The sequence below is a fragment of the Priceomyces carsonii genome (genome assembly GCF_900007245.1).
Source record: "Priceomyces carsonii strain CBS4050 genome assembly, scaffold: Debaryomyces_carsonii_scaffold_5, whole genome shotgun sequence".
Taxonomy (NCBI): Eukaryota; Fungi; Ascomycota; class Pichiomycetes; order Serinales; family Debaryomycetaceae; genus Priceomyces; species Priceomyces carsonii.
This window is the reverse complement of record NW_026946678.1, coordinates 10,082-35,837: the sequence shown is the minus strand read 5'-3', so window position 1 is coordinate 35,837 and position 25,756 is coordinate 10,082. Positions and strand designations below refer to the sequence as shown.

General features: G+C 37.2%; 12 protein-coding genes across 12 annotated transcripts; 6 read left to right on the top strand and 6 right to left on the bottom strand.

Annotated features, from left to right (window-relative positions):
• Positions 1-1,869: 1,869 nt before the first annotated feature.
• PRCAT00004314001 (allantoate permease family MFS transporter) lies at positions 1,870-3,396 on the bottom strand (the record flags this gene model as incomplete). Its single annotated transcript, XM_062954302.1, has 1 exon — positions 1,870-3,396. One exon carries the CDS (start codon positions 3,394-3,396, stop codon positions 1,870-1,872), a length of 1,527 nt encoding a protein of 508 aa, XP_062811018.1.
• Positions 3,397-3,967: 571 nt separating this feature from the next.
• On the bottom strand, positions 3,968-6,044 carry PRCAT00004313001 (Zn(II)2Cys6 transcription factor; the record flags this gene model as incomplete). Its single annotated transcript, XM_062954301.1, has 2 exons — positions 3,968-5,795; positions 5,857-6,044. The coding sequence occupies 2 exons, from the start codon at positions 6,042-6,044 to the stop codon at positions 3,968-3,970; spliced, it is 2,016 nt and encodes a 671-aa protein (XP_062811017.1).
• Positions 6,045-7,064: 1,020 nt separating this feature from the next.
• Positions 7,065-7,943, bottom strand: PRCAT00004312001 (uncharacterized protein; the record flags this gene model as incomplete). Its single annotated transcript, XM_062954300.1, has 1 exon — positions 7,065-7,943. One exon carries the CDS (start codon positions 7,941-7,943, stop codon positions 7,065-7,067), a length of 879 nt encoding a protein of 292 aa, XP_062811016.1.
• A 281-nt stretch (positions 7,944-8,224) lies between these two features.
• On the top strand, positions 8,225-8,614 carry PRCAT00004311001 (RidA family protein; the record flags this gene model as incomplete). Its single annotated transcript, XM_062954298.1, has 1 exon — positions 8,225-8,614. The coding sequence occupies one exon, from the start codon at positions 8,225-8,227 to the stop codon at positions 8,612-8,614; it is 390 nt and encodes a 129-aa protein (XP_062811015.1).
• Positions 8,615-9,894: 1,280 nt separating this feature from the next.
• Positions 9,895-10,017, top strand: PRCAT00004309001 (uncharacterized protein; the record flags this gene model as incomplete). The annotated part of the gene is made up of 1 exon (XM_062954297.1): positions 9,895-10,017. One exon carries the CDS (start codon positions 9,895-9,897, stop codon positions 10,015-10,017), a length of 123 nt encoding a protein of 40 aa, XP_062811014.1.
• Positions 10,018-10,241: 224 nt separating this feature from the next.
• Positions 10,242-10,583, top strand: OPT7 (Opt7p; the record flags this gene model as incomplete). The annotated part of the gene is made up of 1 exon (XM_062954296.1): positions 10,242-10,583. The coding sequence occupies one exon, from the start codon at positions 10,242-10,244 to the stop codon at positions 10,581-10,583; it is 342 nt and encodes a 113-aa protein (XP_062811013.1).
• A 945-nt stretch (positions 10,584-11,528) lies between these two features.
• PRCAT00004307001 (uncharacterized protein) lies at positions 11,529-11,720 on the bottom strand (the record flags this gene model as incomplete). The annotated part of the gene is made up of 1 exon (XM_062954295.1): positions 11,529-11,720. The coding sequence occupies one exon, from the start codon at positions 11,718-11,720 to the stop codon at positions 11,529-11,531; it is 192 nt and encodes a 63-aa protein (XP_062811012.1).
• An 880-nt stretch (positions 11,721-12,600) lies between these two features.
• On the top strand, positions 12,601-14,322 carry PRCAT00004306001 (alpha-glucosidase; the record flags this gene model as incomplete). The annotated part of the gene is made up of 1 exon (XM_062954294.1): positions 12,601-14,322. One exon carries the CDS (start codon positions 12,601-12,603, stop codon positions 14,320-14,322), a length of 1,722 nt encoding a protein of 573 aa, XP_062811011.1.
• A 612-nt stretch (positions 14,323-14,934) lies between these two features.
• PRCAT00004305001 (GFA family protein) lies at positions 14,935-15,357 on the top strand (the record flags this gene model as incomplete). Its single annotated transcript, XM_062954293.1, has 1 exon — positions 14,935-15,357. The coding sequence occupies one exon, from the start codon at positions 14,935-14,937 to the stop codon at positions 15,355-15,357; it is 423 nt and encodes a 140-aa protein (XP_062811010.1).
• A 676-nt stretch (positions 15,358-16,033) lies between these two features.
• On the bottom strand, positions 16,034-20,398 carry PRCAT00004303001 (uncharacterized protein; the record flags this gene model as incomplete). Its single annotated transcript, XM_062954292.1, has 1 exon — positions 16,034-20,398. The coding sequence occupies one exon, from the start codon at positions 20,396-20,398 to the stop codon at positions 16,034-16,036; it is 4,365 nt and encodes a 1,454-aa protein (XP_062811009.1).
• A 2,559-nt stretch (positions 20,399-22,957) lies between these two features.
• PRCAT00004302001 (uncharacterized protein) lies at positions 22,958-23,932 on the top strand (the record flags this gene model as incomplete). The annotated part of the gene is made up of 1 exon (XM_062954291.1): positions 22,958-23,932. The coding sequence occupies one exon, from the start codon at positions 22,958-22,960 to the stop codon at positions 23,930-23,932; it is 975 nt and encodes a 324-aa protein (XP_062811008.1).
• Positions 23,933-25,176: 1,244 nt separating this feature from the next.
• PRCAT00004301001 (uncharacterized protein) lies at positions 25,177-25,419 on the bottom strand (the record flags this gene model as incomplete). The annotated part of the gene is made up of 1 exon (XM_062954290.1): positions 25,177-25,419. One exon carries the CDS (start codon positions 25,417-25,419, stop codon positions 25,177-25,179), a length of 243 nt encoding a protein of 80 aa, XP_062811007.1.
• Positions 25,420-25,756: the final 337 nt, after the last annotated feature.

Sequence of the window (25,756 nt, the reverse complement as noted above, 5' to 3'; positions counted from 1 at the left end):
AGTTTACAACTTTCTATGTCGACAATCAAGTCATTTGTTTCTTTAAAAAATCACGATGGCATCTCTGAATATCAAAAAAGGCAGACTTATACACACTGTTCACGATACTGCAGCAAAGTTTGGAGCACATGGCGTATGGGGTCCAGAACTGACACAGACAGGAATATTTCGTCTTGCATTATATAATCATGACAAGGGAGTTAGGGATTGGTTTGTTGAAGAAACTAGGGCCCTTGGTTGTAAAGTTCAGGTCGATGAAATAGGAAATATTTTTGCAATTTATCCAGGAAAAAAAAATGGTCCACCGACAGCCATGGGATCGCATCTTGATACCCAACCGAATGGAGGTAGATATGATGGTATTTATGGTGTCCTTTCAGCTTTAGAAGTAATAAGGACTTTCAAAGAAAATAATATTGTCCCAGAGTACCCCATTGCGGTCATTGATTGGACAAATGAAGAAGGTGCAAGATTCCCAAGGTCCCTTATTGCATCAAGCTTATGGGCTGATTTGGTAACTAAAGAAGAGGCACTTGAACTTAAATCAATTAACGAAAATGCTAGCGTTTCAATAGATCATGAGTTAGTCAGAATCGGTTACAAAGGTAAGATATCTGCTAATTATAGATCAAATCCAATTGCGGCTCATTTTGAACTTCATATAGAGCAAGGCCCAGTTTTGGAACATGCAAGAAAGAAAATTGGTATCGTAACAGGAGTTCAAGCGTATTCGTGGAATAAAGTTACAGTACAGAGACGCTCCTCCATGCTGGTACGACTCCTATGAACACGAGATTCGACGCCATCCAGATAGCTTCTAAGGTGATACTTACAGGTATCGAAATTGCAAAAAAAAAAAATGGTGGCCTTGCTACTATAGGTACCTTTGAATTGGAGCCCGCCCAGATTAATGTGATCCCTGACAAAGGAACGTTCACTTTTGACGCCAGACATGAATGTGATGACAAATTAGAAATTATCATGAAGGAAGCTGAACTGGAGTTCAAAAAGATTGCCTCCGAAAACAAAAGACTGCAATTGGCCAAATCATCTGTTGAGATTTCTCATATCTATACTCAAAAAGCTGTACACTTTGATTGAATAAATATTGCTACTATCCAAGAAAGTTGTAAGAGTTTATTTTCAGAGGAGGAGCTATTAGAAAGAGTTAGTGGCGCTGGCCATGATTCATGCTCGACAAGTGCCAGGGTCCCTACTTCAATGATATTCATTCCTTCGAAAGATGGGATCTCTCATAATCCTGCAGAATACTCATCACCAGAAGACATCCACAACGGTTTTGTTGTCTTATTGAATACCGTTTTAAATTATGACAAATTAAGGACTAAGGGTAAGAGCAATTTGTAAGATTATAGCTCGGAGAAATTTATATAATTGCAACAAAGATTTATATATTTTGAAGTTATATTTATAAAACAATTGCTATAGGAATGCTTAGAAATTTCAGTCTTTCAACAAATGGTATATCTTTTCACCTGAATGAGAGTAGGTATAGAAACAAGCACTTCATGAGTCACGATTAAGAATGAAGTGTCTCTGAAAGGGTGGGCCAAAAAATGGCTAATTGTAAAATGACAAAATTTACCTATTTGCAACCAAAGAGCGCATTAAGCGACATCGAAAAGATAAGAACGCTTGTGCTGCTACTATTACAATAATGAAGACAACATTTTGAGCCCCCTTATCCAATACGCTAAACAAATTAAGCGTGCTTGTACGATTGAAATATAAAGAGTATGGTCTTATTCATCTAATTTCTTGAGAATAGAGATTATTATATATAAATATAAAGCTTTAAGAAGAAACCAATTAAAGAATAAGTTAGCTGCACCTCCTATCTATCATGAACTATAAAGCATAACGAAACTCGGGATTCTCGAAATCTGTTAGATCTGCAAACTCAGAATTTACAAATGACGGATCCAATTTTTCGTTTTTAAGATCCCTCCTGCGATTTTCTCGAACATTTATCACATAGAGGAGAATTGATAAAGCTAAACAGATGGCGAAACACACGACAATTGCAATCTTTGCACTCTTATAACCTGGTGCTTCATCTGAACGGAATGTTTGGGGCCCAATTAAATTACCTACACAGTAAGCAATCAACGTTATGGCACTTGTAAGAACTTTCTTGGTATGTCCAGCAGAATTTGAGGAAACACAACTCATAAAAGATATCCAGCCTATTACTGCCATACCTAGAAGGTAATAACCTGCTAGCTGAGCCTTTGTGTTTGAAGGAAATGCCAAAAGAGAGCCAGCTATTATATTCAAAATGTAACTAAATACAGCAGCTGCCATTCTCTTTTGATATCTTTGGGCAATGTAAGCAACAAGTATAATGCCCACAAACTCAACAGCTCCTTGTGGAGTCCCCATTAATAAAGCTTGGCTACTCTCATAGCCCATATTCGTTAACATTATAGATCCAAAGCTACCAATACCACCATTTGGTATTTCAGCGGCAACGATGACAAAAAAATAGATATATGTTCGCACGTCCTTGACCACTTCTTTGGCCTGATACCACTTAAATTTGCTATTACCAAATCCTTGTTTGTTGGAGCGAATTCTCTCGACGACCAATAGCTTCTCCTCTTTGCTCAAAAACCAAGCCTTCGTGGGATTATCTGGCACAATTAACAAAAACAAAAACCCTAGGGCAATAGTAATAACACCCAATATCACATAAAGCAACCTCCAAGATGTCATTGGTAAGTTTTCGGACGCAGCTAATCCATACGCAATTGCAGTACCAATTATAGCACCAATGCCGCAAGAAGCACTCCATATTGCTACTCTCAAAAACTGCTCTTCTCTTTTGTACCATTGAGAAGTAAAAAGAACAAACGCTGGAGTGACGGCAGACTCTAGCGCACCTAAAACAGTACGAGCAGCTATAAATCCGGCGTAGGTCTGAGGCAATGAAGTTAAGCTTAAGACTAATCCCCAGGCAATTATGAAAATCCCACTGATCTTTGCAATAGGAAGTTTTTGCAACAACAAACTGCTAGGAATCTCAAAAACAAGATAACCAAGATAGAAAACAGTACCGACCCAGGTATACTTGTCACCCAGCATGTCCAAATCTTCCCTCAATCCCATAATAGATGCGTAAGAATTCGTTTGTTTATCCATGTACTGTATTGCATACACGATACTCATTATTGTACAAACATATGAATCTGTCTTGGTTAAAAGTCGATTGTTGACTGCGTCATCTATCTCAAGGCCCTGCGACTCAAAAGCCGATTTCATAGCAACATCACCGTTTTTCGCATAATCGCCATCGATTTCTATTGCAGTTATATTTTCTACATCTTTTTTATCACCATCGGTGACGACTGTCTCGCTATAACTCGACTTCTCCATGCTAAATTTAGTACCTTAATCAGAAATTAAACTTCAGCAGATGGTCAATGCCTCTTATAACTTTTTGAAAATCTCTAATTATCATAATCCTTAACTTTATCAAGATGTCTTATCAGCTACGTATTGATGCTGCGGCAATCAACGATACAGTCTGCCTGTCAGACTTGATATTATTACTTCGCTTGTTAATGTGGAAATTCATTTAGGCGCGTTTCTTACTATCTCATCGGCTTGACTTACTTTTTATTGCCATCCGCGTTTTTAGGTAATCTGTTAATAAATATCAACTTCGAGGTTACTACCGCTTTAGTACATGGAGCACTAAGAATACACAGTGCAATACTATGATGCACTTATGATGCGATAAAGTGTTGTTCATGTAGCCTGAATATAATATATAACAACTTGATGTTTTTATGCTTTTCTCTTGAGCCCAGCCACAATAGAAAGCATTCAACATTAATATACCGAATGAAAATTTAGGTACCTATATAGCATCACAACTTATGTTAAGTTGATTATCCATAGTCATTAATATAACGGTACCATCTAGGTCATCAGTTTGTAGTTATCAGCATACACACAATTCCCACCCAAACTCTTCACAAATTTCTGCCCAATCTACAGAAAAATCACCTTGAAAGTTTCTCTTCCATGATTCTTCTACAATAATCTTAGCTTTTCGCACATTTCCAACTGGACAACGTTCTAATACTTTTTCAAACATACCCTCAATAACTTTTTTATCTATTTCGGTGTACGCGGCCATTGCGACAGTAAGCAAGGGGAGACATACGATGACAATCATTTTAGAGTCTATTAATTCATCGATCATTTTCAATGTTTGTAAAAGTAATTGCTGAATTTCATATGTTTTCGGAGGCATTCCCTTCACATACATCTTCAAATATAAATTGCACACATTTTTGTATACCTGAAAAGATGTTTGATGCAATTTCTGTTCTAAATCATTTTCAACTATTCTGAAATGTTGAGAATAGTAAGGCTGACATGAGTTGATCTTTGCCTCCAACTTTTGAGCTTCAGAATTGACATATTCCAAAAATGCATTTCTAAGCAAAGCGATCTCTTCGACGGTTTCTGTGAGAGCTTCGTGCAGTTGAAGGTACATTTTTTCTTCGATCTCGTTCCTGTACTTATTTACAAAGACTTTTGTGTTCACGATTTGGCCCAATACTAAGTAAAGTGACTGATTGCAACCCTGAAGGGGATCGACGCCATAATTTGTGGGGAAAAATAGGTCCGCATCATCAAAAACTACTTCGTATTCCTTAATTGGTATTTTTGTGCCTTCTAAAAAGCTCAGAGATGACATGATATCATGGTACTGAAAGTTGGAAAGCAAAAATCGGATATCGTTATTGTATTCAAAGTCGTTGCATAGCTTAATGATCCCACCATACTTCATGAGAAGCAATTTACAATCATGAAAGCATCTAATCCACTTCTTCACATCGCCCGAACATACGTAGATACCAATAGATATTAAATTAAAGCATAACAAGGTGATGACATCGCATTTATTTAAATTTGGATTGTTCTTAAATTTTTTCTTCAAAATAGATACCGCATCTGACATGTAAGACTCAGCTTTTGAGTTTTCGAAGGTGCCGCAAAGAAATAGTCCACCCCAACTTGCAATAGCTTTTAATATACTTTCATCACTCATAGACATCGATATGAAAGTCTTCAAAAGATAATTTGAGTTCTCAAGCCCGATTGATATCACGCTGGAAACGTTCTCTTTGAAATAATTAAAAAATACTACACCACGTTCATCTAAGTATAGTGAAGGAGCAGAACTGGGCTGACGATAATCAAAAATTTTAGAAAAAAAATATTCTTCATTCTGAGCTCGCTGGAGCTTGTCTCCATCATCATATGCTTTCACTATAGCTTCCAAATTTGAATTTAAGTCCTCAAGTTCCACTATTTTGTCTCCTCTAAAAGACAAGGCTTCTAGCGTGGACTGGTAATCGACAGAACTATGCTGCCTTCTTGTTTTCTCACTTGGTGTAATCTTGCCTTCAGGAACACCAATCGAGGAACTTTCAGCTTTCTGAAAACATATGATTCTCTTATTCGTGTCATCATTTTTTCTGCCTAAGTCATTGAGAACTTGGTGCGCTGTTTTATTTGTGTACCGTGATTTGTCTGAAGAGTCGGTATAACTAGAATTTTCGTTAAGTACTTGAAAGACATCATTTTGCCCGAAGTCACTTTCTGCTCCTTTTATAGAGGCGATTGAAGCCTGTGATTTGTCCTCCTCTTTCTGTTTCCTCCTTTGTACTGATTTTATCTTCTCAGAGGACCATACACAGTTTTCATTTCTCCTTTTACATGCTTTGCATACGGGATGAGTTTCATCGCACTTCTTTCTTCATGCGTTAGTTATTAGAATACTAGGTCAACACGTCAGAAAGTAAAAAAAAAACTTACCTTCTCTGCCGACATCTCAAGCATCCAGTTTTGCTTCTAAATTTAGGACCAACTATGTCTTTTGCCAAAATTTTTCTTGAAACATTAACGTATTCTCGGTGTACTAAATTCAGTGGAGAATTTTTATCTAATTCGTCTTTCTTCGATTTCTGTTGCACATGCGATCCAGGTTCCACCAAAATGAACATTCTTAAGTCTTGAAGCCGACTTATCAAAATTTAAAACTTTCCTTCGATCAAAACTATTGGTTTCCCATCCTCTCCTGAATCAAGTCGTAAATTCTATTGCACGTGATGCAAAATTGATGACGAAATTTAATAGGAACCTATTAGTCCTTTTACATCAATACTTCTCATCTCATGTTAAGACGCTTCATTCTTTCCGTCATTAAAGCACCGAAGAAAGCATTTTATGATAATAGATAGCTCTTGAACGAAGAAGTTAGGAAGAAAAAAATCTTGTTTATACAAAACTTAAGAATGTTAGAGTACGTTCTTCGTAATACGGAAGGAAGAAGTTTTCGAAAACTTTAGGGAGAGCCGTGGTCTCATGTAATATCTCATTTCTTCAATATGATAACTTGATGTTAATTTAGCATGAAGATGAGCTTTAATGGGTTCTACAACAAACCGATCATTCTCTATACATTGTATCAAAGCGAACCACCTAAATTCACCAACAAGATTATATTGTCTGTTAAATACAAATATGGTTTGAACCTCTAGACAATTCCTTTTAGTTTAATTACAGTCTTTATTCCAACATGATTTTGAATCTGTGCAATATCTCAGCACTTTAAATAGAAAAATGATCTAGTTTGTTAAGTGTACCTTAAAGACACTTAGTAGCTCACTTTTTTATTGTATCTTTTTAAACTGAAGCTTATCCAAATCAGCAGTAGCAACAGTGATATACAGCTTTACTATGAGAGGAGCGAAGGGAAGTAAGAGAAAACCGATAGGTTATTCGGTTGAAAGGTATATTAAAAACAATTAATTGCAGATAGGACTACGAAATATTTAGCCAAGTCATAGTCTTGTCAATTTTAAGTCACAAGAGCTTTCATATACTTAAGGCATTACATATGATTTGAATGTCAAATACACTTAAGTTTCAGATAACATCTTCAGACCATTAGAACGTCACCACAAGATACAAACATTGACATTCGTGAATTTTCCTTATCTAACAAGTACAATGAATACATCCTATTGAAGAAATTCTCCACCTGAGAGCTTCTTTTCTAATTCAAAGTCAGGCTGAAACGAAGCATATAATGTTTCTGGGTCGTTTGTGACGTATGCGCTATACAGGGCCGCTTCATCGGGTATGATAATTTTAGGTTTTTCATCAGATGAAGAGCTATCAGCTAATAATTGAACCTCACAACAGCGTTCGAGTAAAGTATATAAGTAAGCAGCTTCGTCAATTGTTGAACCAAGTGTAAGTAATCCGTGATTCTGTAGAATTATTGCTCTTGAATTTCCACTTGCTTTTGCTATTTCCTTTCCTTCATCACCTTCAATTGCAACTCCACCAAAATCCAGGTAGACAGCCTGATTTCCATAAAATATGCAAGCATCTTGATTAAGCATTTCTAAAGGTTTTCCGAAGCTTGAATACGCTTTACCGTAAACTGAATGGGTGTGGCATGCAGCATTAACATCAGGTCTTGCCTTATGTAACGCAGAGTGGATAGAGAATCCGGCGGCATTAATTGGGCTCTGATTACCATCTGGTAAAATATGACCTTTTTCATCAACATGTACTAAATCGCTAGCTTTAATCAATGCAAAGTGTTTGCCAAGAGGGTTTATCCAAAAAGTATCAGGGTGTACAGGATCTCTGATCGAAATATGTCCAGCTTCACCTTCAGAAAACCCTTTTCTGGCAAAAACTCTGAAAGCGCCGGCAGCGTGTTCTAACGCAAATTTTCGTTCCTCTAGTTTAGTTTTAAAGCTTGGAATAATAAATGGATGCTTTCCACCAAATGCCATATTTTGTGCGCCCCTGTTTCCGACGGTATACCCCTTCGATGTCTCTCCTTTTATGCTAATGTTCTCTTCCAAAGTAGTTATTGTAGTCATGCTCTTGCTTTTTCTGATTTTATTAACGTTTCACATTATTGCAAATTGGTCCCTTAAAAACTCATCTTGATAAGAAAAATATTAATCTAAATCGCCAATTACTGTACTTGGTCCGGACTATGGCGTGAAAAAGTAAGCGCGGGCGCTTAGCTCATCTACAACTCAAATAGGAAACTGGCGCGTATCCGTGTAAAATCTTACGCTCACTTTGCAAATGAAATATATTAAAAACTCGGCCGCTATTTTGAGACAGAATTAGAAATTTAGCGAACGAAGGAGCTATGCCTGAACGTATTACATGGGGGCTGATAGGGCAACCAAATAACCCTAATTTGTCACCTGCTTATAAATCAAACGGATTGGTATTTACTTCAGGAGCCGTCGGCAATAATGAAACCGGTGAAATTATACCTGGCATCATTGAACAGACAGAACAAGCTATCAAAAATTTGAAAGCGGTCCTAGAGTCTGCTGGTTCCTCACTAAGTAGCGTTGTCAAAGTCTTACTTTTCATTACCGAAGAAGAAAATTTTTCAATTGTCAATGAGATTTATAGGAAACACTTCCCCCATAAACCAGCACGTTCTTGTGTAGTCGTCCAATTTGGTAACAAAGATATTAAAGTTGAGATAGAGGCCGTTGCCGAAGTGACTAGCAGTTCGAAGTTATAAGGACTCCAGAATATTATTGCGGTTAGTTAAAGTTTCTATGATATTCTACTAGGAATCGAAAAGCTTTAGCCAAAAGAAAGCCATCCAAAGCAAAGAAGATTCTTCATTTTCAAGTGATAGAAACGCTACTGAAGGGTCAAGGGGAAACGGTAAACTGAAGCGAATACATAAATATTTAACAGTGATGAATAAAAGATAATACCACTTTTGTAGTCTAAGTCTCCCCTTTGGGCTTTTGCGATCATAAGTTACGTATCATGCAAGCCCATAAGTTGGGCAATTCATTTTGACATTCTTGAAAAACATAAAACTTATGCTCCTATACGAAAAACGTTTACATAGTAAGCATATAAAAGAATGAAAGCGAAATTTCTCTTGTCGAGATCGGCGAATATGTTCCGGAGACTTATAAATTACATTTGAAGCGAGCAGCCTCATATTTCGCCGTCCAAAGAGATAATATTTTCGAATTCTTCGTCATCTTTAAATGGCTCGTATTGGAGTTGAAATATAATTGCAGTTGCAATGGCACAAGAGAGGCAATTTACATGGCCATCCACAGCAAAACTTTTCAAGTTTCAACTAGCTCAGGATGAAATTAATACCTTCGATTGTTCAAATCTCATAACTTCTCAACAGTAGGATAGACCTCAAACTTGATAAATCAAACTTGCTTTCCAATAGACCTGCATAAATAGATAAATTAATTCATGGTTGAACGGCATTAGGGTCCACATTTTGCCAAGCAGGAAAATAAATTCATGATGTCTTCAATCATAATTGTTGCATCCTCCAGGTATCCACTATCCACTTATTGGTTACCAAAAAGCTTGGAACATGTTTTTTGATTTTGCATCTTATGTGACGCTTTGTTTGGGTCGTCGTATTTGGATATACATCATTGAGTGGATCCTTCAAAAACCTCGTGACTGCATACAAGGAAAGGAAAAGCTCACCAAATAAGAACAGAAGTATCAATTTGCAATACACAGGCAGATTGAATAAAATACAATCCCAATACAATGAAGTTCCTATTCATTGGTATTTTATCTTAATTTTAGCATCTTTCATTACTTTATTAGTAATTTTTGCTACAGGAAATCTATTTATGCCATGGTGGTGTTTATTGGCTGCTTTAGTTTTCGGATCAATAATAGTTCCTTTATCTTGGTTATATGCACTTTCAAAATTTCAATTGGCTATTGGAACTTTTAATGAATTACTATATGGATATATGGTCCAAAGTATGAAAACTAAACACCCAGTGGGAGCCACTTAATATGGAGCTATTGCGGGCGATGCATGGTACAGAGCTCAATACATTTTACAAGGTCAAAAAATCGGTCATTATATGCACTTACCGCCAAAAGCTGTTTTCTTTTCTCAAATCTTTGGTGAGTTAATCGGTGTCCGTATTAATTATGCAGCACTAAAATGGGTCATCTCAGCAAAACGCCCTTATTTAGATGGAACTGAAATTGACCCTTTAAATCAATGGACCGGCTAAACTATTGTTGGTTATAATACTAATGCGGTTCAGTATATTATATTAGGCCCAAAACGACTTCTCACAAACTACCCCGTGTTACCCTAAGGATATTTATTGGGACTCAGTACTCCAATCATCATGTATTTGCTTCATAGGCTTTTTCCAAAGTGTCCATTGAAATTTAGATTATGGAATACACCCGTATTCTTTTCAACCATAAGCACTTTCTACGGCAATAATTACACAGGGTATCTTTCCCAATTTCTTGGTGGTACAGTAACTATGTTTTGGGCTTTTCATTACAAACATGGGCTCTGGAAAATATATAACTCTATAGTAGCAGCTGCTTCAGATACGGGATATAATTTGGCAGTTCTATTAATATTTATCTTTTTTTCTGCCGGTAAACAGGTTGGTATGCCGAATTGGTGGGGAAATAATGCCACAAACGTTAAAAGGTGCTTCGCTTTAAATTCATGATTCCAAATAACAGTATTTTTACGAGTTACACACAAAAATATACAGTTTGAATAGTAGAATGTGTCTAGTGACTCTTGCCATCTATCAAAACATGCCTAATATCGTCAAGAACTTAGGCAATGAGTTCTGGAAAAGATGAAACCTCTCTCTCCAAATATATATTTTAGTATTTCGCTTTCAAAATTGATTTAGATCATCAATTTCAGGTTTGGAAACATTCTTGGAGAATCTCTCACTAATATGTATACTTACAATCGAATGTTGTAACTCATTGAGAAGAAGAATAATAGTCAAGTCAAGTAAGTACGTACTCCAATCTTAAATAATATAACAAAAGATTATACAAGAGATGGAATAAGAAAAGCAGATTGAGCAAGAGCTTTGCTTTATTTAGTGACCTGTTGCATCACTGAGATGCTTTCGACGTTTACAAGCGGAGGTCATACTAAAACTATCATCACGTGATGTATTGTTCGATTGCAGCTGATAGCATCTTGCACTACAAGAAATGTTACCCAGACAGGAAAGAATATTATCACGTTACTTGCTCGTGCCAAGCTGGGCTTTTGCAGCCATGCTAGAAAGGGGTTCTAAATAAGGAGAGGAGTCAGCATAAAACATCTTACGTAATGTATATACTAAGCGTACCTGAATTAAAAACCGAAGCATGGAAACTAGAGCGAAAAAGGCATAGCGTATGCTGAACTCAATCCATTATTATGGATTTCTTATGATAGCATCGGCTAATCTCAATTCCTAAGAAAAGCAAGTAACGCTCTGATATCCGCACCTTCGTTCCTATTTGACAGTAGTATGCATCTTATTATTCTGAGAAATAAATAAGAGCAAAACACAGTTGTTACAGCATTATTTTTCATATACAAGAGGGAAAGAAGTATATTCGTTTGGCAGATAGATAGCAGTTAAATCTATATTTTCAGATTCCTAGAAAAGAAGATGACATTCAAAGATAGGTGAGTTTTTTTGCTTGCCAGCTGCATCTCTCAAGAACTCACCAAGCCTCTCATTTGTGACGTTTGTAGCTCTCTGAGTACAACCCAATTGAAACAAATCTGCTTGAAATTTTTTAGTGCCGTCATAGTTTCTCATTTTGGCATCGTGAGAAATATGAAACATGTCCTCAAAATAAGTTGTGAATTTTCATGTCGCGTTTCATTTTCTAGCTTAATTGGGTAGAGAGAGAAGTAGAAGAAGAGGATGCAGACCGCAAGCAGAAATATTACCATGGCATTATATATTCTTCATATTTTCATTAATGCTTCTCTTTGTATGCCTTGATCAGACATATGCGTAAACTAGCAAAGTGAACTCCGCAATACGAAAACTTCTTAGAGTTATAGCACCGCAGCAATGACAACATAATATTTATAAGGTGTTTAGAATTTATCGATTTAGAATATATGAACTCAAGCCATTCTGAAATATTGTCAAAGATTTTGCAAATACCTTACGGTGTACTCTCGTGATATTCATCACGGCAAAGGGCGATATACGATAGAAGCATATAAATAACAACCAATTCAGCATTCATATATATATTTCTATTAAACTATTGACTCATAATAATATGGATTTTTTTTCTTCGGCTGCATGAAAATATAGGAAGAAATGAATTGATCATCTAATTCGAATAGCGGTGCTTCTTACGATAATAAAAAAAAACTTGGGGGTTATCGCACATTTTCGGTTAAAGATAACGATTATTGGGTGCACTTGATTGTATTTTTTGCATTTTATAGGTCTATAGAGTTTGCATAGCTGGTACGATTGAACTGAAATTAACATATTACTTGCCGGTTAGTAGCTTTGAAATTTGGGGAAGGTCGTTTTTTTCTCGGATTTTAAGAGAAAAAGCGATAAACTTCGCGATTTAAAGAACGAAACACAGCGATGAATTTAGCGATTTAAAAGGCGAAATATAGCGATAGCAATTATAAAAAAGTATATAAATAAGTTGTGATTCACCTATGATTTCATAAAAGCTTTTACTACAACAATGACAATCGACAATAAAATCACACCTGCTTGGTGGAAAGAAACAAGCGTTTATCAAATTTATCCTGCATCATATAAAGACTCAACTGGAAATGGGACTGGGGACATTCCAGGTATTACATCAAAGTTGGATTATATTCAGTCAATCGGGGTGGATATTGTATGGCTAAACCCTTGTTTTGAATCACCTCAGGTTGATATGGGGTACGATATATCGGACTATTACAAGATCGATCCTCTCTATGGTACATTGAAAGACATCGACGAATTGATTGAAGGATTGCATTCGAGAGGAATGAAGTTGTTGATGGATCTAGTTGTGAACCATACTTCAGATAAACATGACTGGTTCGAAAAGTCGCGCTCTAGCACTGACAATGAGTATCGTGATTGGTACATTTGGAGGAAACCAAGGTTCGATGAGCATGGTAACAGACATCCACCAAACAATTGGATTGCGAGCTTCGAAGGAAGCGCATGGGAGTTCGATGAAAGGACAGGTGAGTACTATTTGCACCTTTTTGCCAAAGAGCAACCAGATTTAAATTGGGAAAATCCCAAGGTGCGCAAGGAAGTGCACAAGATAATTAGATTCTGGTTGGATAGGGGAGCCGATGGATTTCGCATGGATGTGATTAATTATATTTCAAAAGATCAAAACTTTCCTGACGCAGAAATAGCCAACAAGGATCTGAAATACCAAAATGGTTCAAAGTATTACGCTTGCGGACCCCGATTGCATGAGTATTTGAAGGACATTGGGCATATTCTTCAAGAATATGATGCATTCAGTGTTGGTGAAATGCCCAGCTGTAACGATCCCCTGGAAATCATTAGAGCTGTAAATTCAGACCGTAATGAACTCAGCATGATTTTCAATTTTGAAATTGTGGACCTAGATCACGGGAAAACGAAATTTGAACAGGGATCATGGGACGTAAGGGACATCCGTAGAGTGGTCAATAAATGGCAGTCCTTCATGCAAAGCAATGGGGGTTGGAATGCGATCTACTTGGAAAATCATGATCAACCTCGTTCGGTATCACGTTATGGGAATGAATCACCAGAGTTCAGAAAGGTAAGTGCTAAAATGGTTGCAACCTTTTTAGCTCTTCAACAAGGTACTTTATTTGTCTATCAAGGACAAGAGTTAGGACTTGTAAATGTTCCTAAGCAATGGGAAATCAACAAATATCGAGACATAGAAACCCTTAATAATTATAATGAGTTGATTAGTTTTGGCGCTTCTGAGAAAAGATTGAAATCTGCGATGGTCGAATACCAAAAAAAATCTCGTGACAACGCCAGAACTCCTATTCCATGGAACAATACTGAAAACGCAGGTTTCAGCACAGGAAAACCATGGATAGACATCAATGAAAGCGATAAGGAGCTCAATGTCGAAGAAGAAGATAAAGACGCTGAATCGGTTTTGAATTACTGGAGAAAAATACTTTTGCTTCGCAAAAAGTCCAAAGATATTTTTGTCTATGGATTATTCAAAATAGAATCTGAAGAAGAGAATGATCTGGTTCTCTCTTTTCTGCGTTCATCCGCAGCTGAAAGTTCAATCGTGATTTGCAATTTTTCCAGTCAAGAGGTCCTGTGGAAAGTTCCCAAAAAATTCGTTAAAAGCAACATCATTTTATCAAATTATAATAAAACAGGAACTTTAGGTGAAACTGTTCGTTTAAACCCGTACGAAGTATTTGTGACTTTGTAATCTCTGATGAGTAGAATTCAAAAAAAATTTTTGAAGTTTCATTTCCAGAAAGCTGCCTATGATTTATTTCATGTAAGGCCAATTAACTATTAGAATTCAATTACACCAGTTTTTATATATTTACTATATGTTAATATTTGCGTATAATTTATATATATAATGATAAAACTTTTTATAGGAATGGAGAAAAATTGTTTTGAAGTAAACGTTTTATTGATGTGGGGAATGATATACACTATCTATTGTATGTTTTTTAAACGCATTCGTACAGCACTACAAGTCCCAGACTTTATAATTAAGATGATATGCAGAGAAACGCACGTAAGGGATCATACAATAACGCTTACATTGCGAGAGATATACATCGACCAACCTCTATATTGCAATTAGTGTCATCTTGGTCTCTGTTGTTGTCAAGAATTTCTGTTGAACCTGATTTATTCGACTGAGGTACGTATTCACGACCATGAAGAAGTCTTCTGCACGGACGCGGCGGACGTAATCAGGTGCAGTCCTATGTCTTCACGATTTCAGCATTCGAAGTAATCTCGCACCAGACAAAAATCTTTGCTTCTATATCCCAATTCAAATCAAGTAAGAGATAGAAGAAAAATGCTGAGAAATACGAAGATTTGGACAGGCCAGTGCCATTGTGGAGCTGTGCGTTTCGAGACTACCCTCACCGATGGGCTCAATTCGGCCCTTCGTTGCAACTGTTCTTACTGCCTGATGCGAGGTGCCGTTGTTGTCCTGGCGCCTACGGGGATCAAGTTTCTAAAGGGCAAGGACGAGCTTGTAAGCTATCGCTTCCACAGTAGATCGGTGGAGCATTTCTTTTGTTCTCATTGTGGAATATACACTCATCATCAAAGACGATCTGACCAGAGCAAGCTTGGAGTGAATGTAGCTTGCTTAGACGGGATAAGTCCATTCGATTTCGAAGATTTACCGGTGGTAGATGGTGCCAACCATCCGAAGGATACTGGCAAGCCATCGAGATTGGCAGGCCATCTCCGTTTCATACCATCTCAATAAATGTCGATTGTTGATTAAAGCTAACAAGGAAGGAAAGGAGATAAATATCACTTCATTGTGCCTTTTAAATACTTTTGAGCCGAAAAAGCGAAGATATAACTTTTGATGATCCTGATTATAATAGCATTAGGATAAATCTGGAACTGTAAACTGACATACGACATGACAACGACCGAACGGAGAAGATAGGGACTTGGTAAATTTAGTCTGCCTTCTCACAATAAAAAAGGATTTCTTTCTACATAAGCAAAGTGAATTTAATAACAGGTACAGCCTTATTTTCCTGAATTGGAACTTAATCAAGTACAGCCGACGCATTCAAAGTGTCATAAAGAGTGCTATACTGGTAGCACGGGTGCAATGAGTGCGATGAAAAAGGAATTCTTGAAATTTAAACATTCGAATTGTTCGATTTCAAGATTTCGATTGAAGATTCTAACCAATTTTTGAAATGCCAAAGATGACAATGACCTACGATTAATTCAATTAACCTGATTTATAAAAAGAAGTATGATTTCACATAGAAGTTATCTAATTATATACAAGTTATCTAGTTATGTACAAGTTATCTAGTTATATACAAGTTATCTAGTATATACAAGTGGAGCCAGAACCGCTAAAAATGAAACTTAATCGATGTGGGGTATTTGCCAGACTATAGTGTAGATTAGAGTTCTTATGTGGACGATGGGCGCACAAAATCATGAGCAACAATACCTGATTTACGACACATTTGCTGAAATATGCCTTCCTCCTTATTGAATAAATTCCATGGAGTGTCTAGCTCCTTGATCTTACCTTTATCCATCACTATAATCCTATCATAATTCAAAATCGTCCTCAACCTATGAGCAATGCATAGAATGGTACATTGAGAAAATGTTTTAACAATGTTAATTTGGATCTTCTCATCTGTTTCATAATCAACTGACGATGTAGCTTCATCTAAAATCAAAATCTTGGGATCTCTAACGATGGCCCTCGCAAATGAAACCAATTGCCTCTCTCCCAATGAATAATTGCCACCGCTTTCAGTTACAACATGATCGAGATGGAATTTGTGCAAATTTGGATCGTCTTTGTTCTGCTCCTTCACAGATTCAAACTTCGAGTCCTCGATGATACCAGACGTTTTCAAAAAATTCCATAAATGGATGTCAGAGTATTCTCCAAATGGATCTAAGTTCTTCCTTATAGTTCCTCGGAATAGGACTGATTCTTGTGGGATGATTGTAAGTTTTGATCTAAGCATGTGGAGACCTAGTTTCGAAATATCGACACCATCAATCTTGAGAACACCAGAGCTCAACTCCAGAATACGATATATTGCATTCATGATGGTAGATTTACCGGCTCCAGTACGTCCGCAAATGCCGATCTTTTCACCCCCTTTGATATTAACGCTCACGTCCTTCAACGCAAGAGGCAATCCGGGCCGATAAGCCAAAGAAACAAGATCGAATTTTATGCAACCTTTCTGGGGCCAGGTCTTGTCTGGGACAATATCGCCTAAAGTATAAGAGGCTTCTTGGGGTAACTCATAAGCATATTGAGTCAATCTTTCTACTGAGTTCATGATGTTTTCAACCTCACTATACGTTCTGATGAACATAAATAACATCAGGACTAATTCTATAGCATAAGAGAGAAGTAAACCTGTAGATGCAGCATTGATATTGAAAACCTTGTTGACGCAAAGAAGACCAAGAAGAAGGACAAATATTGAAGACACAATGTTCAAATTAACACCCAACCAACATTGATTAGCCGCAATCAAATAGCTCGCCTCATTTGTTTTATTTATAAACTTATCAAGTATCTTGAAGAATCTCAGCTCATTATGAAACAGTTTAATTGTGAACATACCATCAAGTGATTCATTGAAGTTGTCATAAATATATGATCTCTGAACTGCTTCAATTCTGACCACTTCTCTTGCTGATGCTTGATAGTAGTTACCAATAATAATAACTAATAAAAGTAGTATAGGTACAGCAATGACAAAATATGGGATGTATACGATGCATAAAACTACGATTCCAAAGATATCTGACAAATTCGATATTAACATTCTCAATTCTTGTCCAAGTTCACTGTCAACCGTATTTGTATCTTTCGTAAATCTATTCAAAATTCTACCCATAGGCGTTGTATCCATGAAGGCCATCGGGGTATGTAGAATATTCTTTATAGCAATGATATTCAATCTCACAGAGGCTTTATTTGATAAATATACCAAAGCTATAGATTCAAAGATCATGAAAACTAAGGACAAAACCACGAACATAACATAGATACCGATATACATCCCATTGGACATTCCTTTGAACTTATGCGAGACCCAAAAAGATAACCATGTGTTCGTGAATAACATGCAAAATGTGGTAAAGGCAGAGAAGAGTACAACTGCGACAGTAGTCAAATATTTAGGGAATATTCCTGATCCCTCTCTGAAATACGTCTTGTAGATACCAATTTTAATACTATTAACTGCTTTCTCCTCTGTCTTCATTAAAACATGGCTCACACTTTTGTCCTTGTTGAAATCCAAGTATAAGGGTTCCTCGCCCTGATCAAGTGAAGAAAACTTCGAGAGCTTCAGAAACTGACGATAAATAAGTTCCTTCTCCTTTATACCAAACCCTTCGTCATCAGAGCAAACTTCCTCTATATCACTCTTACTTTCTTGCTGTTGCTGCTCCTCCACTTCCATCTTTTTTGGTTCTATGTTGAATTTCATTAATTTTTTAAAGTCACGATTAGTCATTCTGAGCTCATCGAAATTTCCAACGTCAATAGTGCCATCACCATTTAGAAATATGATTCTATCAGCGGAACTTATAAAGGATAGCTGGTGTGTCGCTAATATCCTAGTTTTATTTTTCAAAAGTCCAAGTATACAATTCTTCATGATGTGTTTTGCAACTCTCGCATCTACAGCACTCAAGACATCATCGAGTAAGACTATATCCTTGTCAGCATAAACTGCTCTAGCCAAGTCAATTCTGGCCCTTTGGCCACCTGAGAGAGTTATTCCCTTTTCACCGATCTCAGTATTATCTCCGGCGGGTAGTATATCCAAATCACTCTCTAAGGAACAAGCCCATACAGTTTTTTTATAGAATTCTTTGTCATATTCGGACCCAAATAGAATGTTCTCTTTTACTGTCGCACTCTGGATCCAAGGAGTACCGCTGAATAAAAGCGATCCATTTGTAATGAGCATTCCATCAATACGCTTCATAAAACCTGCCATTGCGTTCAAAAGAGACGACTTTCCTGAACCAATCAGCCCCATAATGACAACAAACTCGCCCTTTTTGATTTCCAAATTTAGATTCTTCAATCCCTCAAAGGTGTTTTCGTCGGAAGAAGTATCACCCGATGGCAAGTTACCGGAATACTCTGTTGTCTCATTGGTCTTGACATTTATCATCGCCTTGTTCAAACCCATTTCATCAGAGATTTGAAACTGTTCCCGTCTTTTTTCATTAGGGGGACCTTTCTGGATCCTCTTTTCATTCATTTTGCCTTTCTTATTGTTCTTAAATTCAAATTCACCTTCATCAGCTTTTGCTTCTTCGATTTCATCGCGATTCACAGCAGCCCACTCAAAATAAGCGTGTTTCATTACAATAGAAAAGCTTTGCTTTTCTATTCTCACCAGATTCTCTAACTCGTCGTCATCAAAAGGTTGGGCATCCTCCTCTCTGGCTGCTAAGAATTCCCCTACTCTAGATAAACCTAAAAATGTATCAGATCCAGTTGCAACGGCAATAGGGATGACATTGAGCTCCTGGCTCAAAATATTGAATAATGAAAGCGAAGCAAAGATTTTTGACGGATCCCTACTACCCCCGACAGCGTACAACACCAAAAAAGACGCCATTGAAGTAAACAATGTCGTAGTCATAGCTAAAGAAAAGAGTATATGTATAATTATCTGCATTTTGTAGACAACACTCATTTCATTTCTTCTTGCATCCGATATATAGTCATGATAAGGAGGTTCCCATGAGAAAAATTTAATGATCTTCAAATTATTTAGCACCTCCTTGATTGTGTCGATCCTTAAATCTGTGAACAAGTTGGCTTGTTTCCTCAAGGTAAAGAGCGATATGGCAACCACTCCCATGAAAATGAAAAATAAAACCAATACTCCAAGCCCAACCAAAGATGCTGGGCCAATATAGACCAATAAAATAGCAATCGACACCCCAATTGGAATAGGCGCTGCAATCAAAAAGGGTTGAAAATGGAAACCGAATTCTACTCTGGATAAATCAGTTCCCATAATTGATGTTATCTTTGATACTGGGAACTTGATTCTCGATTGTTCGCTCAATTTGTATGACTTTCGTAACATAACTCTGGTCAATACTGCTTTGGTTTGGATACCAACCACCATGGCTCTGTAGAAGCTGTGATTTAGAAACACTCCTGATAGGAACAACAAAATAGTCGTACCGATCGCGTAGCCCACTCCGTTACCAACATTATTGTCGCGCCCCAATGCGTGCATCTCAACGAACTGAATCAACTTCCTGGTAAGTAGGGGCCCACAAACCTGAGCCAATTGACTTATCACCATATAAATGCATGCCCATGCGTACTGTCGTCTAAATGTGTATAGAACTGCGAAGAACGTTGCCCATTTCGACGGATTGAACTCTACACCAATTTTGGTTGAATTCTTTTCTAAATCCTTCATTTTTTCTATATTTTCATAGAACTTCAAACGCTCTTTTTCAATCTGATTGCTAAAATGATAATCAAAACGTTCAGCTAGGGCCTCTACTTTAAGTTCGTCGGTCAAGTATAACAAATCGCTGGGCTCTAAAGTTCTCTTGTAACCGATATTCAACACTGGAATGAGCCACCAGAAGAAAGTGCTAGATATGATGTTGAAAGAACTCTGGGTGAAAGGTTTTCTGTCTTCCTCTTTAGTGATGGGTGGAACTCTTTTCGCTAAAAATGGCGTTAAAAACCGTTTCTGTAGTTCGGGATCCTCCAAGCTCAAACCTATTTGTTCCTCACTCATTCCCGTAAAAAGATATTGAGACCAATATAGAATACTTTCCAATGGAACGGGTTAGCAGAGATTTGGATTTCCCCTATCAAAAGCATAACAACAAAGCCAGGATTCACCTCTTAAATGCGAATAAGAAATTTGCCACCAAGTTGTTTTAGCCGTACGCCACGCCCCAAGCGGCACAGTTGATCGCCACTCTATCACAAGGCTTTTTGTGCACTATAGTCTCTTCCATCGAATTAACTTAATTGACTATGCTACGAGAAGAAAGCCGCGATAAGAGATGGCTATTCTTGTCTTAGATACATGATATAAATGTATCTCGAAAGTAAATGCGGCTTTAAAAGCTCATATTATGAAGATTTGTTAAGAACCGGTTCTAGAATTTTCGCGTCTGAGATTGTTATGAATTTACCTCCGATCTTTCGACCCCTCCATCCGCAAGATATGTGGCTCGAACCTCGCTTTTCCTTCAGTTCCTGTCATCATCCTTGACACCGCCCTTGACACCACCCTTATTTTTGACGAGCATCTTAGCACTAATTTCTTATCTAAGCATCGATTTTTTGAGTAAAAGCTTTGGTTGAGAATACTAAGAACCCACTGAATGGAATACAAGGTCCTCCATATGATTTTAAATGCCCAGGGAGGTCGAAATTCACGTGATAAATAAATTCAAGTTGTGCTAATCTCTTTCATGATTAATTTTTTCTTTAGCCAGCTCGACTTGAAAATTCAACGCTTCGAGAATATAGAAAACCTTTTTTGGTTATTCCATGATAAAGTATCCTTTTGTCTAAGTGTTGATGGATTTGACCTGCAAAACTGTGATATAGGATAATCTCACTTGGCATGTTTGTCTTCTTTGGATCCATTGGTGTACCTGTAGTACACTTTTGCACATTTGACGCTATTGGCATCGTTGGCTTTTTTTGAAATTTCTTGTGTTTGACCTGTTGTCCTTATTGTTCTCTTGTACATTTTGAGCGATGATGGCAAGATAGGGATTTGAAAGAAAAGCTATCGCTATTCAGCTCAGTAGTGATGTCGGCATTTTAACTGTGCTTCTTCAAACTATTCAAGTTTCTTGGTTGCTTTCTCAGATTCTGTGGAATCCAAAGTCATTGCAAACCGCTATCGAATTCTTGACTGCTTTTTAGCATTACCTACTTTGGGAGAATCATTGGTTTCATTTAGATTCAAGTCAAATGCGAATAATGAAGAGATGCGAATTAGGTGAGACAGGAGTGATATCACAATGTGATACTGTAATATTTTGCATAAGAAAGAACCTTAAGTAACTTAAAGGCTCCTTCTGAAGATTGCGATTTAGTATAAACAACATGAACCAGACTATGCGCTAGGATTTTGGGCTGATTATTCTGCTATTCTTTCTTTAATATGTAAGATTGGTGTAAAATCATAATATGGTTCATAGTTGATGAGCAAGGAGAATATAAGATGTGGGAGGAAAGCAGTTTTACAAATGGATAAATCAGCTTCCGATACCATGGTTAGAACTTTAACTTTGAAGAGACTGTTCCCAAGCATCCATTGTATCAACTGGTGAAACGATGTGTTGATGATGAGTTAGAGTCTTACATAATACAGCATCTTTGATAGTTGAAGAGCATCGTAAGAATAGTGGCCGATGCGCTCCTGTGTTATTGCTAGGTATGATTCTATGGTCCGTGTTTAGATATACTTGAAAGATGTTTCGTTCTCAGTGTTTTCACCAAGTATGGACCACTGCATACCATAAAAATGCTAAACCAATATTTAATAGTTCTCACTATTGTGAGAGAGCTTTGCAGGTCACAATTTTTTGAGAGAATGTTATACCAGTCTATTATGAAGTTCTGCCCAAATTAAATGTCTTAGTTCGCTACTGGTTTGATTGTGCTGCGATATTCTCTAAGGTCTTTCAAATATTTTCAAGAGTTCGGAAGGTACAATGCTTTTCTGGGGAACTGTCATAATGTAAACACATTCATAGGCATCAGTTTTTTTTTTTTAAAGACTGATGGCTTAGCTCTTGCATGCGTCCAACAGTGTCATTAAAACACAGATTTGAAACTAATCTATTTTTTAAATTCTGAGGTCTAATTTTGCAACCTTCAAATCAGAGTGGAACTTCTACAGTCCCTTAACCATATTTTTATGCGCCGATTTGAACAATAGTGAGAGCCCTGATACCTCGTCAAAGAGACATTATGTTCCCCCTTAGCAAGCCTTTGCAAAATATTTTAAATTTGTGGTCAAGTCATCATAATCCCAAAACTCCGCATAAACAATTGCTATGGCTTCCTACTTTTCTTTTCAGCCTTTAATTGAATCTGGACTAGACAAATGCATGAGTAGAACTATGTGCCGTAAAAAGTCTGCAGGGGATGCATGTGAAGTGATATCGCTTATATAAGCGCATATATGCACGCTTTTTGTTCCGAATACATTATATTGACATGAAGAAATGCCAAGGATTAAACTAGCAAGGCCATTTATCTGAGTGAAGTACCATTTAAAGGAACAGGATTTCAATCATTTCCGTAGAATACAATATTGCAAGATATGTCGGCGAAGAAAGTAACATCAGACTTTGATCAGCAGACACTTAAAACTAGTGATGCGCATTTTGATAGCTCATCAGAAAAATCAGAAGAATCACTTCTTGAGCCATCTCGGAGACAATTTGTGCTATGCAATCAACACTTCAACGGCAATATTACGATCTTCACCTCCGAGGATTCGGCTTCGAAGTATGATGCGTTCAAGGAATTAACACCGGATCAGGGGAACTTCCATAATATATTAGAACTTCAGAAACAAGGCTTAGGAATACCGCTTCTAAGAGTAAAATTCCATTACTTTGATGAGAAATATGCTTCAGTATTAAAATACAACATACCTCAAGGAAACGTTCTCTTTGAAGAAAAGAAAGATAATCACGAAATATGTACCATACGGAAGAAGTTGTTCAGTTCCTATGTCAGATATGAATTCCAATTTGACTTTAATGATAATAAAAGATTCACAGTCTTTTTCTTTATGCATTATAAGCTACCAATTGGCGATACCACGCCATTCCCAAATGGAAATTCTTATAGATGGATACATTCAGAATACCATGAATTGTGGCTGAAATATTCTTATTCATTATTCTTGTTAGATGAAGAAGATTTGTCTATGACTGAGAATATGGATCAAGTCAGTGGAAAGTTGGATCCAAAAAACAATTTGGTACAGGGTAATATTTTAAATCTTTTCAAGTTCCGTTCGAGAAAGGTAAAAGATAACCTCGTCCCAAACGTAAAGCTAGGTTCTTTGAATTATTCCAAAAGAAAATCTCTCGGCTCTTACCAGAGAACTGCAAAATTCGTTCTACGAAGTCTTGAGGAAGCCCGAAATCTTGGAAGTACACTTTCGGTAAATGATACTGACTTGATGTTTTTATGTATCTCAAGTATAATAAAGAGACATGAAGATAAGAGGAAGAAGCGGAGATACAGAATGCGAACGATGGCTGGTGCAGGTAGCGGTAGCTGAAGTAAAGGGAGTGCCAGATCCGTTGTTTTGAAACACATCCGCATCCAGCATATTGAGTGATTTCACAATATTTTTGATGAAGATCACCGCTGTACTCTATTATGATCATATGAAATGCATTGTCAAGGAATTCCTCTCCATTCCAATTCTAAAAAATCTATATAATTAAGTTCAATGGTCTAATATAGTAGCCATGTCTTGCATGTAGGTTTTGATGCTAGTCTATTTCGGTTCTCAAGTCTATGAAGTCGTTGTTGACTAAGTTTTGAATACATTGAAATGAGCAGAAAGCATTTGAGAGTTTTCTCGAACTAAGTTTTTATGTTGGCTCTATTGTTCTAGTGTCCTATCGCTTTTAAGTATCTTAAATATATAGTAATACATTATGCATCACCTTGGAACCCCAGAAAGTCGTGCTATCTGAACTTTAATACAAAACAGAAAACACCAACTTACGTCTTCTAAATCCCATTTTTTCAGTCTTCCTTCATTTTCGAATAAAGAGCATCTTAAGCCCGCTAGCTATTGTAATCAGTGTCATCATAGGTGTACAATTTATAAGCGCACTTAAGAAGACTGTCACTACCAATGTATCCGCGAAGCGAGGGATACTGATACTCATTCATCCGCTCGCACTTACTCCATCCATCTTCTAATAGGACCTGAGCTTTAGATAATTGAACTTCTGCTCCATAATGACGTTCATACGAGCGATCCTTTACTTTTAACGTATAAGAATCAATTCATTTTCATCAAAACCTCTATTTTCCTGTGTTACGGATCCAGATCTCTTGGACTGTGACGGAGAAATACTTGGAGACAACTTCACGTATTAAAACACTAAGTTTTATTCAAGCAAATTGATACGTGAGTTACACTTCTTCATAGCTTTATATTCTTTAAACAATAATTTGTACGACTTTTGAACGATAAAGCCAAGACCCCAATTTTATTTCCGTTTTATTTCGCCCGTCCAGTAGCCCGTCACGTCTCGTAATATTACTCAAAACTTTTTCCATTAGTGTTAAGCTCCATCCATAACCAGGCTAGTACTCATGGACAGCCTTCAAAGTTGAGTTTAACATAACGCTGGCTTCTCCATTCTGAACTGCAGTCAAGTTCCGCGGTTCATATAAATAATCATCGCCAGTATAAGTAAACTTGCTCACTTTAGCCTGCTGATCCTTCCCTATCTTGATTTCCGCTGGTACGCTTGTCACTTTGTAATCTCTTATTATGGTGACTCATCTGTAGGGTAATTCTAATAAATTACTATCATCTCGCTTATGCCATCCTGCTATATAGCCCAAGCCAGCCAAAGCTGCTGGGATATAGCTGATTTCTGTCAGAACTAATTCCCAACATGCACTTGCTGGAATTGGATTTGCTTCAGGGTCACGGTATGCATTCCATATTTGTATCCATTTATTCGATCGCCTGAATATGCCCGCTGTCAATAGTAATCCACCTTCAGCAGACAACTTCATGTCGATCCAGCCATGTCAATTTATTACTAGAATCCCAATGATTGATATCAATATGGCTACGATACCCAATTCAATAAACTGCATAGTCTATGGTATTTTAATATTTTCCAGAGATTGTTTAAGATAGATAGGAGTGAAATCTTGGTGGCATGTTCAAATACTTTTGTCCAGCCCACGAAATTCGCCTTCTGTGATTCCCATTTACATTACTCTACTGAAAGGAACATAGTTCGAAATGGCCTTCTGAAGGATGGTGTTACTACCTCCGCTAACACTTTTGGGGGCGAGTGGACGGTGGCTACCTCCGCTAACACTTTTGGGGGCGAGTGGACGGTGG